Raw genomic sequence first — 17,484 nt, 5'->3', positions numbered from 1 at the left:
CAACAACTAATAAATAAGTTTTCTTCTTTTTTGCTTACTTAATTGAAGAAATAAAAAAAATATTGTTTTTGTTTGTTTGTTTTTATTTTGTTGTAAATCCATTAGAGTGATGTCACTATTTTGGGGCGTTTATTCTGGCAGTCCTGTCTCTCAATTGTCACACACTATTAATTATTCGTCTATTCCATCCCTCGCCTAAACACCTGGAGTGCTATATGATTATATTTTTCGACAATGTATAACCCGGTCGCGAAAAATGTTCCTTTTTTAAGAATAATATTTTATTTCTACATTCTATATGCACGTGTAGTGGTTAAATATGATTTTATGGCTATGTCCCAGCTTACAGACAGGCTCGGTCGGCCATGTGTTTTTTTTTATTAATAGGGCTGTTTTAACGGAGAGGAAAGGTGGGCGTGAACATGACGTCACCCCGCGGCGAGCGTGACCGATCAGGTAAGCGCAGTCAGTTGAAGGTGTGTGTGTGTGTGTGTGTGTGTGAGGGGCTGAAACGACGGGAAACGTTAAAGTAAGCAAATATGTCGCGTGATTCTACCATATAACCTTTATATAAGAATGTAGTTACGGTAAAGAGTGCGAATGTTTTAAGGAAATAGAGTAAGAGAAAGCAAAAGAGAGAAGAGGGGTCACGCTTTGATCTGTGGAAGGCGCGTGCACGCCGCTGTGCACGAGCAGTGAAGCGGAACGGTACTTGTTACCTGTTATATCCTGACCCGCACGCGCGTTTAGGGATGCCTTTATCGCCCGATTCCTAACCTAGCGAACAGCACGATCGGGTTCGGCCTGGTGATGTAGGTGTGCGGCGTGAAGGGGAGGGCAAGGGCACAATCATCTCTGCTGGAGAGAGTCGCATTTTATCCGCCGCACGGATGGCTATTTATTTTCGGAGAAACGTCGCGTGATTCCTTTCAGATGGGGTGATAAGAAGCATTACGACAGGGAGGTCCCGAGGCTGGACCGGAGGACAGTCTGGACCCCGGGACATGTCAGCAACAACAACAACAACAACAACAACAACAACAACAACAACATCATCATCACCATCATCAATAATAATAATAATATATGCAAGTCAAAAAGAAAAACACGCCTGAGGATGCAGGGGGTGACGGTGACCGGAGAGGCGCCCACTCTGAACGGGGGTGGACGGGAAGAGGTAAGGAGTGCTAATAAATGAGTTATTCTATTGTTTATTTGAGTTGTGTCATGCCATTTTTTAAAAGGGTAATTAAAAAAAAAATAAAAAAAAAACAAGATGCGCCATTATCCTTTTTTCTGGCACGATATGCTCTTTCGTTTGAGTTTATAGTTCACATTGTTTTTCCTTTTTTTTTTTTATAACCTAATTTTTATTGACATAGGATAATGCAGATGGCTAAAAGGAGAAGTCATGGACCTTTACTGGAAAGCATGCCAGTGTGTGATGCACACTGAGTCCAACGTTGACCAACCCCATTTTCCGACGTTATATCATGTCAGATAGTCTAAATGATTTCTCAAGAACGATCAGCAGGTGACTGTGTGTCTGCTCAATCTCTTTAGGCTGCTATATGTGTATCCCATGACAGAGTATAATTTTTTTTTTACCCAGCATCTCTAATCATGGACTAAATCTTCCAGTTTACGTTATTTTGAGTAATTGGCCTGTTTATGAAAGGGGCGTGGCTACTGGTATCTCACCACCTTCTCAGAAGTCATGGAAACCACAGATAAAATTGGATGTGTGGAAAAGGTGATAGGGGTTTATTTTTTGTTGCCACAGTGAACTGAGCAATAATTGTCAACCATAAATCTGCACACCAAGTGGAAATGGTGGGAAATGATTATTTAGCTCATTGTGGCACCAGTAAAGAAGCTTAAATAGTTCATGTATGACATTTAGTTTACTCTTCCCGCTGTAGTTCGAATAATTACATTTTGTTAAAATAGTTTAACACATTTATGTAAACTTTCTTCATGAGGACTGTGTAATGTTGTTCGCTTTATTTTTGTCTAACAATCCCACAATTCCTGCACTGACTTTTCAGAATTTTATATCTCTGCAAGTTCATGTAGATCCAAAGTACTGGCTTTACATGCTCCAAAATAATAGCATTATAATATCTTCTATCCTAGTCAACTTTAAGATGGCAAAAAAAATAAACCTAGTAGTCAAGACTGAACATTTGAATTGAATCCCATTACATGTTGACTGACATGACAGCCATTTCCTGGCAGGATTTGAAAATCCATTCATTTTTGGGTCATTAATTATTAAGAAATTAGCATTCTTGTAATGTGTTTTCTAAGGACCATTACAGGCAACCTTTTGACAAAACCTTATCTACAATTAGTATTGGCATGCAATGTGTCTGGAATCTATTATGAATGGAAGTAATTGATTTGTCACAATGCAAAATGAAAGGTAATGGAGAAGGCTTAGTTTTTTGGTGAGATATGAACTTGTTACCTATTGGAAAGTGAAGTAAATTAAATTTTACTATATTTACTACAATTTTTTTTTAAATAAACATTCTTTGTAGGTTAAGTAAAAAACACAATGCCAGTATATTGTGTAATCTTTAATTTGTGCACTGTATTAATTTATAAACGATTTTAAAATTCTCCAGCACTCCTAAAATTGATGTCGAGTTTCCCAAGTACCCTTTCCCATAAAGTTTACTTAATATAACCCTAGTTATTGATTTTAGTATGAAGACACAGAAGTTATTTTGGGGCAATGGTATAATTGTCATATTGCATCGTCTTGTATGATTTTCATGTCAAGCTCTGAACCTAGGAGCAATTCCTTCACTCACACTCATGCTTGCTTGCTCAGTTAACCGCCCATATTATATTACATAGTAATCGATAGACTGGAAGACACAGAGCGGGGGATGGGGTGTCTAGGATTATATTACTGAGTTTTATTAAAAAATAATTTTTATGTAACACTTTCAGGCTTATGAACACTGCTTTCTGGAACTCCTAAAAGATATTCTCCACATATTTTGTTATCTTTGCCTTTTCTGATACATGTTACAATAGGGTGTGTTCTTGCTTTTCGGCTTTTTTTTGTGAGATGTTGTACATATGAGATGGATTTATTGAATAGGATGAGTGGGCAGCCAGCACTTTAAGTATACATCTCTTTTTATTTATTGTAACACTTTTATTTTTTCTTATTTGCTATATACTTTGTAGTGACAAACATTGCATGTTTTGACTAGCTGGTGGATAATTATTTGCTTACTATCATGAAGAGGGATTCATTTCAATCCCAGGGCCTGTTCAACTGAATATTTTATGATATGAGAGAAAGGCTTTGTCCTTCATCCCACAATACTCTGCTCCAAATTTAAAATAGCTATTAAATATAGTAACCAAAAACATTTAAGCGGCAGAACCTTTGCACTTACTACTAAGCCTTCTAGCTTAGCTTATGATATAAAAAAAGACCATATTTTTTGTATAATATAGGTGGTTCTTGTTAAGTAAGTTTTTAAGAATGACAATAGAAACCAAGTCTCCAGTTCTGTACTATCTCTAAATTAATAGTTTGCTAGCAGTTCACTAGCCAGCTACCTGTTTTGTGCTGGGAGGACATGGGGCTCTAAAAGTGATGTCTTAATGTGCAGGCCAATGTTTTTATCAGTAGAAGTTTCATTTACATCTCTGTCTCATCCATTCTTATTAAACATCTATCCATTCAAAGTTAATCATGTCTTTTGATCAGACTACATAGCTATATGATTTGGATTATATGTCAGCTATCAGATGGACAATCATAAATGCTATACACCAGTGCTTTTTCATATCCTTGCTGACAGTCTGATTTGCAGCATTATTCCAAATCATTAGACCACAGCTTGCAACCACAAGGTCACCAACAGAGACTCCCAGATTCCTGCAAAATACTTTTACAGTCCATTGGAAAGCCATCAAAATATAATCCAAAAGTCTTGTCAAACCACATGGATCCTTTTTCATTGTAAAACATTTTGAAAATACTATTTGAAACTGTTACAAAACCACCAAGAATCTCTTTTTTTTACTAAGATTTTTTTTAGCAGGGCTTTGTGTAGAGTCAAATAATACCTTGCACACAGTGCACTCATTTGTTCTCTCTGTCTTCTCAAGCACTCAGCAGTCTGGTGCCTATCATGTAAAAGCATTCGCATCAACTTCTATGGCTGCAGATTCTTATAGAGCAGCTAAATAATTTACCCTATAAGAGTGGCTCTGAACTGGCAGTCGGTTTATATGCAGTACGCCATTCATGCATTTGTGCCAACCCATGATGCCAGGGTGTAATTAAATAGTGCTAATGATAGAACATTCCAGAATGCTTACCAGTAAATATCATTGTTGCCTCTAAAGACATTTTTTTTTTCCCTTATAGCCTAAGCACCTTCTTACTATCTGACCCTCATACTGCCTTACTCTACTATTTTGAAGATTTACTTGAGCCGGTTATTTTAAAGCATGCACTCAGTAAATAATCAATGATAATTTAGCCTGAGGTTTTACACCCAGAGATCATAATTTAAGGATACCTTTGAGTTCAACATGTCATATTTATAGATAAATATAGATAAAGACTGGTGCACAAAGCAGACATGACATTGAATTACACCGTGTGTCCTAAAAGATTCTGCTGCACACATAACCATTTGCACTTGCGTCCTTGGTAAACTAGAACAATTAAACTTTTGCAATCTCTGCCAAAAAAAACACAGGCCTCTCCTGTACTGTATCTGGCCTTTAAGTGCTGCAGTCTCTTACTGCAAGGGCATTGCTCTGACTGTTAGATTTATGTGTGTGTGTGTGTGTGTGTGTGTGTGTGTGTGTGTGTGTGTGTGTGTGTGTGTGTGTGCGTGCATGTGTACACATTGGAGAGAGATGGAGAGAGTCTGAGAGCATCAAGCGAAAAAAAAAAAACAGAAGTTCTATACCAGTTATGAAGTATTGACTGTGCAGAGGATTTGCTCTTTTTCAGCTGCATTTGTTAGTGTCTCTATTTGTTTGTTTCAAGCCATCATGTCATGTCTTTTTTGCCCTAGCTCAGGAATTGAAAACGGCAAATGCAGTACCTCAAAGTTCCACTAGGGAAACAAGTGGCAGCAGAGAAGCAGCCACATCATCTTATGATAATGCATTGATGTGTCTAAAAGCATTCCGTGCTCCCTCTCTACACTGAAGCAGAGCATGTTAAAAGCAGGCTTGGCTTGAGTTACGAGCAGCCAGGAAATGTATTCATCCCACAAGAGACTGGTGGAGAAAAGTCAATTACTGCGGAAGGGAAAAGTACATTTCACCAAGTTACTGTCTTGAACTATGTGTCAGAAATGTAGAGACTACTTCCCATTTAGTCATGTACAGCCAATGCAAATAAATGACATGTCTTTTTACAACTGTATCACTCAAAAAATTGTGCATTGTGTTTTTCACACAACTAAATATTAACCTCTACACCTTTTTTGTTTCTGTCTCTCTCCTTTCCCACACCTCCCTAATTCACATCTGTACTAATCATCATCCTCCATTCAAATGCCTGGCACTCATGCTGTTCACCCCAACATCCCATCCTCTTCCCATTTACAGCAACGTCCTCTCAAGCAGTCCCTGAGCGGTTCTCTGTGCCGGGAGTCTCATTGGAAGTGCCTTCTACTGACCCTGCTCATGTACGGCTGCTTTGGCACACTAGGCTGGTGCTCTCTCTACCGCATCACCGTAATGGCTACTGATGACCAAGGTCCTGCCTACTACTATGGTGACCGAGCCCGGCTCTACCATGATAGTCCCTGCTCCAACGGATACGTCTACATCCCTGTAGCTTTCCTGGCCATGCTTTATGTCGTCTACCTGGTGGAGTGCTGGCATTGCTACTCTAAAACAGCCAACCTGGCTAAAGTGGAGATCAGTCAGGTGTATGACCGAATACAGCGTCTGCAGCAGGCCACACCGTGCATCTGGTGGAAAGCCATAAGTTATCATTATGTACGGCGAACCAGGCAAGTAACACGATACCGCAATGGAGATGCCTACACCACCACACAAGTCTACCATGAGCGAGTCAACACACACACCGCCAGTTCCGAGTTTGACTACTCGCGGCATGGCGTCAAGGATGTGTCCAAAGAGCTGCAGGGTTTACTGGACCACCCTGTAACCCGGCTACGCTTCACTAAGTGCTTCAGTTTTGCCAGTGCTCGTGCGGAGACCGCCTATCTTACACAGAGAGCACGGTTTTTCGGCGATAATGAAGGTCTGGATGACTATATGGAAGCACGTGAGGGTATGCACCTGAAGAATGTAGATTTTAGGGAGCACATGCTGGCATTCCCAGATCCTGCTCGACCACCTTGGTACACACGTCGCTGCATCTACTGGCTGGCATCTGCTCTGCTGTTATCCTGGCCACTCCGCGTGGTGGTTGAGTACCGTACAGCCTATGTTCATTATCATGTTGAAAAGCTATTTGGCGAAAATGAGGATGCCAATGAAAATGAAAATCGAGACAATTATCAGACGGGCTTTGAGCATGGCTCAGGAGGTCCCACTTTGCATGTCATATCACGGGTAAACACAGTGGACATAACTGAACTGGAGTGGCACATTCGCTGCAACCAGCAGATAGTGCCCAGCTATTCGGAGGCCTTGTTAATGGACCTGGACATCAACCCAAACACACCATTGTCTGTCGCAATGGCGGCCCAAATGAGACGCAACTCCAGCTACTTCCTCCAGAGCTGCCCTCGCTGTCGGAGGACGACAAGCAGCTCATCTCTGCCTTCCTGGGTCAGAGGGAACATGGTTGTAGGTGCAAATTCGTTTCCGATCAGAGCAGGTGGACGGTTGACGCTGAGTCGCAGTGGCTTCTCCCTGGGACGCTTGCACACCACCCGAAATCGTCATACCTGCCTGTTTCACTCAAGGAGTCTCGGAGGAGGATTGGCAGGACGAGGGGAAGAGGGAAGTGGCTTATTGGGACTCGGGTTCCGTGGGTCAGATGAGGAGAGAAGAGGTGTTCTAGAAGGAGAGGATGAGGAGAACAGTGAGGTCGAAGAAAGACGACAGGGGCAGGGAGAGGACATAGAAAATGGTGAGGCCAGACAAAATGGGAGAGACAGGCCACCAGCCTATCAAGATGCTCTGTACTTTCCTGTGTTGATTATTCATGGAGAAGAGAGCTGTCATGGTGGACGGGATATTGATACAGGATAATTGCTGGGAATAAAGGGGAATGTAGATTAGAACGTTTGCACTGGTGTGAATAGAATGCATGTAGAAGGACTTCAGGTAAGTGAATTAAATAAATGTAAATGGTCCAAGTTGGGGAATATTGAAAGAAAATAGAGGTCATACCTAAGGAAAAGACAGTATATAGGTTAAATGTGATTGAAGAACATGTGTTCTGTCAGCTATTAAAAATGAAAGTAGCATACAAATGACTCGGTTGTCAGAGAATGTATGTAGGGTTCTCTCAAAATCAGACATATGAAGGTTGATCTATGTCATGTCAATTTGACATGGACCAAGTCTTAAGAGAATTTTTCCAATAAGCATGAATAATTACATATCAGTATCCTGTTATTTTATACCTTACTACAGCATCATGAAAATGAAAAAAGCTCAATATGTCCATGTAACCTTTCACTCTAGGTGTATTGTAGTTTACATGGAGTCGTGGACCACTGTACTTGATCACTTAGTGAAGACATTCCACACCTAGCAAGTTAAACTTTAATGTAGTTTGTGCAGACATTTGCATAATTCCATTATAAAACCAAAAGTTTAACAGTAGTTTTACTGTAGAAGCAAAGTTTAGTTCAGAGCAAAAAGAAATAAAGGATAAAGATCTCAGGGGAAAAGAATACTTTTTAAATGGGGAATGAAAGAGAGTTGGAAAAGATTGAAGTGAGCATGTAGAATGATCTGACCCTTTGCTGTTTGCATTTGTGCTCCAACCAACTGTTTTGTCCAATTAATTTTTAATCACTTACATTGCTTTTTAAAAGCTTGGTGCTCATGAATCCACTGTTGTTGGCCTTAAAGGTGTTTCTATCCAGCTCCATGTCTACTGTAAGAAAAAGTAAAACTGCATATAGCTATAATACAGTTACAGTTTATTTTCAACTTGCATAGTCACATATAAATATGATTTGCATTGTCTGGACTGTGTAAAATGATAATGTTAAAGGAAGCGTATGTAAAATGTAACACTTGTATAAAAATATGAAAAGGAACCCTCATATGTCACTCTTCACATCACCTGCTCCCTGTACTGCTAGCACAATGTCAGTTTTTGTACATTTATAGAGAGCTGTCCTTTAGTATTCTATTAATGATTCACAAAAAAACATTAATTAAATGTCTAATGACTGTCACTAGTGAAAAGCACACAATTGCCTATTAAACACAAGTCATGATCCAAATCTACATTGTCCAAGACATTCCATCAGTTACAAGCCAGCTTGGATCCAAGTTTACTGACACAGATCAGTATCTGCACATAGTGTAGGCTCACTAGCAAGCACAAGTCATGTGATTTTTACAAACAATGCAGGGAAGGGTGTGAGCAAAGACTGACGGTTGAGAAGCGAAATCTGGGCTGTCAAAAGAATCCCTCAAATGCAGCACTATTTTGTCAGCAGACTTGCTATTACCTTACATTCACACTAGTGAGCAATACAGCCCTCATGTCACTTGTAATTTGGCATATAGTAGCAGTAACCAATGTGAACTGTGGGCATGCGATGTCCAGTGTTTTAGTTTTGAAGAAAAGGTTTAGTTTTAGTAGCTTTTAAAGCTTTCTAGTAAGACACAAATTAAACTGTAATAACGCTTCAATATACATTGATATGACAGGATAATATAAAGCTAGGGTTAGAGGTTTTCTTCCATTTGTGCTTGTCCAAATTTAAATAGAAATTAATTACATGTAGAAACCAAAAGTAAAAAGTGTGGAACTGAAGAAATGTCAGACCATATGTGCTCAAGGATTGGTCCAGAGAAAGATTCAAGTGAACCAGTTGGCTTTGGTCATTTGACTATGTCAAACATAATCAGCATTGAATAACATTGTGAAAATCTCAGATCAAATGAATGGTCATCTTTTGCTTTATTGATCACTAGTGTAAATGTAGGATTTAGAATAGTTACTACTAAAACCTCACTGGACCTTATTTCTCTAGTGTTCATGATGTTGCTGGTGTTGATGATAATGATGGTGATGATGATAGTAATGGTTATTCTGGGGTGGGGTCATATGAATAAAGTCAAACATTATAACGTGTTTAATGAGTAGTTATTTTGTTAACCACTGCAGCACAATGAGTTACATTCACCATATTGCCAAATGTTTGCGGACACCTAACATTTCCTGCAATATGTGGTTCTTCTCAAAACTGTTACCACAAAGCTGGAGGCACACAATTGTACAGGACGTCTGTGGATGCGGAATAATAGAATTTTGCGTTCACTTGAACTTGAAAACCCAAACATGTTTCAGCATGGTAATGCCCTTGTGCACAGTGTGAGCTCCATGAAGATCTGGTTTATATTGTTTGTAGAGGAAGATCTACTGCTATAGATCTTAACCCTACTAAACACCTTCGGGATGAATGTAACTGCACCCCAGGCCTCCTCACCTCACCTACATCAGTAACAGACTTTACTAACACCCTTGTGGCTGATGAACACAAATGCCCACAAACACACTCCAAAATCTACTGGTCAAAATATTTTCCCAGAAGAGTCGAGGGTAATATAAGAGCAAATCTGGACTAAATGTGGAATGCGATGCTCAAAAAGCACAAACTATACTTATGGCCAGGTGTCCACAAATATTCGGCAATAGAGTGTATTTATTATATTTGCTCATGTTTGCTAGGAGGAAGGGAAACAATACTAAGAAATTATACAGTAGTAAAAGTAATAGTATGTTAAAATCATTTAAAGGGTATGTTAAAATTAACAGCATAAAGACAAAAAAATATTATAAAAGAACCTGAAATTTTGTAATGTCATATGTGTATGTGAAAACCATAATTAAATTTTGGGTAATGTTTTGATGGACAATTACCAGAATTCATATGGAAATCCAAAATTTACACCCAGTGATTTCAGTTTGAATATCAACACTTACAGTATATTTAATAAAATAAAATAAAAATTTACTTTAACACCTATTAAGAAACCCATTTCTATGAATTAACTTAATAGAAAAACTAATAATAATAAATAATAATTTATATGTTACAATGCTAAGTAATAGTTTCAAATATGATCAGCTCCTGAAACTAAATTGTCAATTTAATGTTAACTGCTAAGTAAGAAACTTAAGTAAGAAAATTTAAACATTGCAAATTAAACGTTGTTATAATTTTACAAATTAAAATAGTCATGTGAATTCCTCCAAATGTGACTAAAAAACTAAATACTGTTTGTTCAATGTAAATCATGATATTTATAGAAAATATTATTCAGCAATAGAAACTAATAGGAATTGAAAGGAATTGTGAGAAATTATGTACGACAAGAGTCATGTTAAACGTTCTGTTCCACTCATTATTTGTTTCATTGCATTTTTAGACTGGAGTGATTAGGTCAGATCAAGCTCTTTTTAGGTTGGTATTAATACTAATGGATGATATCCTGCATTTGTTTCATCCTACATCTTGATCATTTCTGTTGTGTATTTTGTGTCATTACCTAGAAAAGACATAGTAGCTGTATTGTAATGTAATTCATAATTTGAGAATTCATTTGTGATATATTGTAGATAAGCTAATTTGTTAACTTAAATTCTTGTTGGACAGATGTCAGTATGGAGTGGGTTTATTTATATTAATGTAGAGGCAGGAAAAAAGGCTTTTACTTCCTTTCCTCTCACCCCCATCTTATAATCTGTGCATGAAGGGCAATGCTGTTGTAGTCACTGCCTTAATGACTAATCAGTTATGACAAATGAGGGATAGAGAGGGGAAAGATTTCACCAATTCTTGTACATTACAAGTTACTTTTGGATGTATGGAGTACAGACAAGGACAAGAGACTGCAGTAATAAAATAACAGTGCATTGGTTCAGCTTATCTGGTAAGTGAGAGCTTGCTTACTTGGAATGGGAAAAATTATACACACTGGGTGTCTTTGTACAGGAATACAATTAATGAATGAAGCTACATTATTCATTGTTCAGATTTTCAGAACCAAAGCAATGGAATGCACAATGTATTTAGTCTGGCTTATGTTGTGAGGTTTCAAAATGCCAATAAATTGAACTACATTTGTGTATTAAGTTTATAGATGTGCATATAGTGTATAAGGAGTTCTTTTGCACACACATGATTTAAGCTTCTCAGCAAGCTGCTTGTTTTCACTGATTTATGCCATTAGAGATTTAGGTCACAGTGTCTCTGGGAATACCAAGCCTGTTTTCCTAGTAACAGGAATAAGGGACTTGTTTGTGAGACACATTGCATGTTCCCTGCTCTAATGAAGCTGAGCAGTGAATGGAGAGGCATGTGGTTAGTCTGCTATCATTGGCTGTACAAACCCAAGAGCAGTATTGAATGTCAAATGCATATAGTGGCTCTGCTTTGCTGAGGCTGCTCAGCTTAGGGAAGAAAGTTAAAGCCTAAACCAATACGGCTCTCTCAGCTATCAGGATATGACCGACATAAACAAAACCCTGGAGGTGCTGATGGACACTAATGTAGCTTTCACAGCCAAAGAGTGGCTGGAACACAAGCTCAATGAACAGCTGCAAGTGGCAGAACTTGACCTGTTTCAGTGGAAGCCATGATCAAAACTGAATTACACAATAAGAGGAACACTGACCTATTTTATAATTTTATTTTTTAAGTTTGATATGCTGGATTTTGTTATATTGTACAAGCATATGTGGTCAAACAGAAACTGGATGGGTAATGTATCCATAATAGTGGTAAAAGATTAAAGGTGTGATTCATACTTTTGAAAAATCTTTTTGCTAAATTGTCCAATGTTGCTCACAATTTCAGGTTTCCATTTATATCTTTCTGGCTGAGAAATTATCTCCACTTCACTCCATACCACAATAGAACCACATAGTTTTTAACTCTTCCACCTTTTTGTCAAAAGGAAACCACAGGACATTCAACAAGATATTTTTAATGATTTAATTGCAATTACAAAATCACATTGCAGGCAGACAAGGGCTCTAAAAATAATACACTTCTACTTTGAACAGTGGTCGTTACTGTTATGATTATTTTGCACCTGAATGCTGAATTTTGTTATTTTTATTTGGCATAAAATGTTTGGCAAAAAGTAATATGCTTTGCAAAATAATAGACATTTAATGACACGTTGATTTATTTTTTTTATTGTCTAGAAGAAGAATCGCCTTTATTTCTCACATATACATTACAGCACAGTGAAATTTGTTCTTCGCATATCCCAGCTTGTTCAGAAGCTGGGGTCAGAGCGCAGAGTCAGCCATGATACGGTGCCCCTGGAGCACAGAGGGTTAAGGGCCTTGCTCAAGGGCCCAAGAGTGGCAGCTTGGTAATATCGGTTCTTGAACCCCCAACTTCCAATCAGTAACTCAGAGCTTTAACAACTGGAACTACCACTCCCCTTATAAGAATGTACACAAGTAAACCTCCCATTTTTTATTTGGGTTTTGTCCCATTGTTACTTTATTAAATACTATTTAAAAATTGAATGTATATAAAAACACCCATACAATGTTAAATGTTGAAAATTGGTAGTTCACATTATGATTGACTTTTGCTTGTTCAGTGAGCACATCTATTATACCAATCATTCTCATTAGATCCTATGGATGTAGTATTGATATATTAATAAAATTTGTAATATTTAAACATATTAGTGACAGTAACTGTTGATGTATCTGACCTGAACCTACTCTAAATCAAGAAATCGTGGCAGTTCTTCTTTTTTTTGTTTTATAATGTTGAAATTACAGGAAGAATGACACTTTTTCTGTGCATGGAAAGAAGACAGTAAGAATAAGATTGACATTTAAATGTATAAAATACAAATGTAATACACCTTGGTAGTAAGTTAACAAGTTAACACTTAAGTTTCCATCTATTAATTACAAAGAACCATTTTAGTTTAAAAGTGAAATAAATACATTTAATTTTCTTTCCTTTTTGCTTGCGAAGTTTCAGTCTTTTCAGGACGGAAGTCCATTTCTTTGATATGCATTTAAGTCTGACTGTGGCTATAAAACAAATCTTCCTCAATTTACTGTTGGCTTAAATATATTGATCACATAGTGTGCTTACCCAAATGCTCATAAAATATCCATAATATATATTTCTTTTATAAATATAGTGGAAAATATACAAATAGATTTTCCAGCTGATCTTTTCCTATGAGTGTTTGGGTGAGCTTGAGGATTCATCCAATTTATTTTGGACATGCCATTTAGTCCTAAATGCTGTTTGTCACATGTTGAGGTGTGGGTTTGTGATGGGATTCACAGGACTCTAGAAGTGCGGTGGAGAAAAGGTTCAGTCTCATCACAGCTCCACTGGTCCTCCTCACTAAGAGCTTGGCGTCTCTGCACCACCACAACAGCTACAACCAAGAGCCAGAAGAAGAAACTCACCCACACGGATTTCTGAGGGAGAATCAGCCATCAGATCAATAATCATAGCAAGAGTATATCATGCAAATTTTATAATGCAATTTTTATCTGTAATATTAAGGCTTTTTTTTTTAAATATATCAACCTTGAAATTCTAACAAAATTTTTATCATTAAGACGAAGATTAAGATCTTCACAAGATTTCATAGCCGACATACATATAAGCATGAGGTGGGTTCACTGTTGTTGTTTATGCAATGTTTGTCCTAGATATCTTGGTGCCCTATATAAAATTCAGTACGCTTCTGAACCATACACTGCACATAGATCACCTACCAATTTTCCACCATGTACAGCACATCTCAGCAAGACCTATTAGTGAAAAACACTATAAAAGTGTTAGATAGCTAGTTAGGGCTCTTGCTTGCATTTATGACTAACTGCTACAGAATCTAAAAATAATATCTAATTTACTTACCTATTGGGACATTAATTAGTTAGCTAAGAACATACAAGCCTGCCTTATCTTTTTGGGTTAACTAACAATCTAAGGCTAGCTTTATATACTACACAGGTACTGAAAATGATCGATAACTACAAGCGAGTGAGATTGAGAGTTTTCTTAGTTTTCCAAAAGTTTACTAAATCCATTTTGTTCAACAAACCTTTAAGTAAGTTTCTTTTCATTGCAACTGATTGTGCCATTCTCATGCAATTATGTATGTGTTCAATGCTAGCTTTGACTGAATATTGGAAAAAGTTATATACTGCTTGTTGTTTCTATACGTGTATATGTAAACATATACGTGTGTGTGTGTGTGTGTGTGTGTGTGTGTGTGTGTGTGTGTGTGTGTGTGTGTGTGTGTGTGTGTGTGTGTGTGTGGGGAGTAATACCTCGGCACTATGCAGTTCTGTGTAAAATTCACTCCCTATGTACGGACTTGACCATGTCATATTTTGTGCTTCCTTACAACTGAAAACAACACATAAAAAAACAACAAATGTAATTTTATTTCTTTATCAATATGAAAAAGAACTGTGTATAAATATATTCATACTCATTCATTTGTACATTGATCGGAGATGTGCATATGTGATATTCATGTTTTTTTTTGTGCTCAGTAATGGGTTATTCTGACAAATGATTTTTATTGACTCCATTTGAAGACAAATTCATACAATGGAAAACAAGCGAGGCATGAATGGAATCATGAGAATGTTTAAGAACATTACACCCCCCAAACATCTTAGCCTTTTTCTTAGATTTTTAAATTTGGGAGATTAGTATTTTATTAATTAATATGGATTTGATCATTTTAAACCATCAGATTGAAATAAATAATAACATTACATTTAAATGATTACATCTTTGTTGAACTCACCTGCTGATGGAGGAACTGTTGTACAGGACAGAGAGACACAGGCTGTCTCTGCCAGTCCTCAGAATACACCCTGACACCAATAGAAAAAGTAGGAGGAGACCACATACCACTAGGGACACGTTCAGCCACACACTTCTCCTAAGAGACACAAACACAGAATAGAACAGGAATTATTTTCTTTTACAGCACAGAGGAGTGTTGACTATTCTAATTACATTTCTTAGATTGTATTGATTAATTGTCAATAAAAGCAGGTGTTAAACAAAATAAATGTGAAAGCAACTGTAATTTAAATGTTAGCAAATTTCCCGTGAGTCTTTTTTGCATTGATCTGATTTCACCTTTTTGCACAATCATCCACGCAGCTTGCATAGATCCAGTAAAGAATGAGGGTGAAGCAATATATGGCCACACAAACAGAGATGGATGACACAAAATAGCAGAGTGAGGGAGAACTGGAGCTTTCTATTGTTAAGGACTGGTCAGATGTGTTGAAGGAGATACTGCCATAGAGGATGCACTGTCCTGCAAAGTGACCCTGTAATAGAATATGTGTTGTTAAACTAAAGCATTTTGTATTGAGCAAAAAATACATATATGCAAATTCAAAACGTTTTGAAACATGAATAATGATAAGCTGGCTCTCTTTCTCTCTCACACACTCACAGACACACACACACACACACACACACACACCAGTAAGAGTTCATCATCTGACTTCCATAAAGTTTAATGTGGAACCACAGTTGGTTAGTCACATGACCAAAGATCTCATTAAATCACTAATAATGGTCCATTCAAACTGAAAGGATTTAACGGTATTCTATCATTTGTTAATTATCTTAAGAATTACAACCAGACCAAGGCCCTGGCAAGATTCCATGTACTGCTAGTCATATTGTGGAATATTTACATTTACATTTACATTTGCGGCATTTAGCAGACGCCCTTGTCGACGTACAAAAGTGCTTCTCTACCAAAACGTGAGTCTCTAGCAATGAATAAATCTACACTGGTATACTAGATTGCAAACTTAGTATAAATCAGACTATATCTCTTGATATTTACAAAGCAAACTTGGTAAGTGCTAATTTAAGTGTTTCAGAAAGAAATAGGTCTTTAACCGTCCCTTAAATATAGCCAGGCTGTTTAGACATCTAGGGGAAGTATATACCACCACCTTGGTGCCAGAACAGAGAAGAGTATAAGGTATTAATATTAGGAAAGAAATTCTAAGGAGAAAATTAAAATGGAATTTTGGGGTTCAGATTTAGGTGATATAAAGGGAATTAAACAAGAGTTTCAAGAGCAAAATTAGTATAGTTTGGTTAGCTGACTACAAAAATTTGCAAAGGTGTGTAATTTTCATTCATTCATTCATTTTCTCCCGCTTATCCGTAATTCGGGTCGCGGGGGCAGCAGTCTAAGCGGGCCCCGCCTTCGACTGCTGCCCAATCCTCACAGCACCGTCCCTTAAGGTCCCTCCTGCAGGTGGCTAGCCCACGGGAAGTGTGTAATTTTAAAGCTTGTAAATATATGCTTAATGAATTTCAGGGTTTTTATCATTTTTTTATTACTGCATTTAACACCTTATAAATAGGGCCTATATTAATTGTATTTTAACAAATTTGCCATTAAATGTACAATTACATTTTCTTTGTATAAGCTGTATATGCAAATGTTTTCCCTCTATATAAGCATAAACCATCAAAATAAAAGCACTCTTTCAAACTGTACAATATAACCAATACTATACTATTACAATAGTTTATGGCAATAAACACAAGCAAATCTTTCTCTTACAATAAGACAATAAGCAGGTTGCCGTACCTGTGTGATGGTGACTGAGGCAGCTGTTATCACTCCACACATAAACGATCCTGCATGCAGCACAAGTTCGAGCGCCAGCAGCCATGGCAGCCCCATTGTCTTCACATGCTCTGCTCTTCAGATTGAAACACCCTGAGTGTAAGAGCACATTCCCCGGGAGAAAATGAGTACAGTGACTTAGAGCACATGTCTCTTTAATGCCAGCCCTTTCCCCTGCAACAATATCACTCTTTCCCAATTGTTGATAGTTGGTGACACTCACTAGCATGCCTATTACTGAAGGAATGTGCTAAGTACTGTGAAAACAGTCATCCTTGGTAAGATAATCTGCACACATCCCATCCATGTGGGTGACAGACAGGCAGTGATTTTCCAGCTTTCACCACTATTGTGAATCTCATGAGCCATCACGTGGTATAAGAAGCCAAATCATGAGTTTTACATCATCTTGCATAAGTAGGCACTAGCTTGTCTTTTCTGCATTTTGTAGTGACTTGGAACATGGAACCTGAACAGACCTAATTGGAATATACCAAACATTCTACATAAAATAGCCAACTAAACCAAACATTTGGCATGACCTTGGAAAAAAGGTGTAAATTTGGATGTACCAGAAAGCTGCGCACCACCCTGAGAATATCCCCACAATGAAACATGGTGCTGGTG

The 17,484-nt window shown here is 37.7% G+C and overlaps 2 protein-coding genes across 3 annotated transcripts; one reads left to right on the top strand and one right to left on the bottom strand.

The window, feature by feature from the left end:
* Positions 1-187: 187 nt before the first annotated feature.
* On the top strand, positions 188-9,298 carry tmem151a (transmembrane protein 151A). Of its 2 annotated transcripts, none has more exons than XM_083564236.1 (2): positions 188-1,177; positions 5,605-9,298. In XM_083564236.1, the coding sequence occupies exons 1-2, from the start codon at positions 1,118-1,120 to the stop codon at positions 7,225-7,227; spliced, it is 1,683 nt and encodes a 560-aa protein (XP_083420362.1). In that variant the 5' UTR covers positions 188-1,117; the 3' UTR covers positions 7,228-9,298. The 2 variants fall into 2 exon arrangements, with proteins under 2 accessions (XP_083420362.1, XP_083420363.1); XM_083564237.1 differs by having other exon boundaries at positions 398-456.
* Positions 9,299-12,363: 3,065 nt separating this feature from the next.
* On the bottom strand, positions 12,364-17,189 carry tmem179bb (transmembrane protein 179Bb). The gene is made up of 5 exons (XM_083564238.1): positions 16,819-17,189; positions 15,330-15,526; positions 14,989-15,126; positions 14,501-14,579; positions 12,364-13,639 (listed from the first exon to the last, which is right to left on the bottom strand). The coding sequence occupies exons 1-5, from the start codon at positions 16,912-16,914 to the stop codon at positions 13,496-13,498; spliced, it is 654 nt and encodes a 217-aa protein (XP_083420364.1). The 5' UTR covers positions 16,915-17,189; the 3' UTR covers positions 12,364-13,495.
* Positions 17,190-17,484: the final 295 nt, after the last annotated feature.

This window comes from Silurus aristotelis (assembly GCF_946808225.1).
Source record: "Silurus aristotelis genome assembly, chromosome: 16".
NCBI lineage: Eukaryota > Metazoa > Chordata > Actinopteri > Siluriformes > Siluridae > Silurus > Silurus aristotelis.
This window is presented reverse-complemented; position numbering and strand designations above follow the sequence as displayed.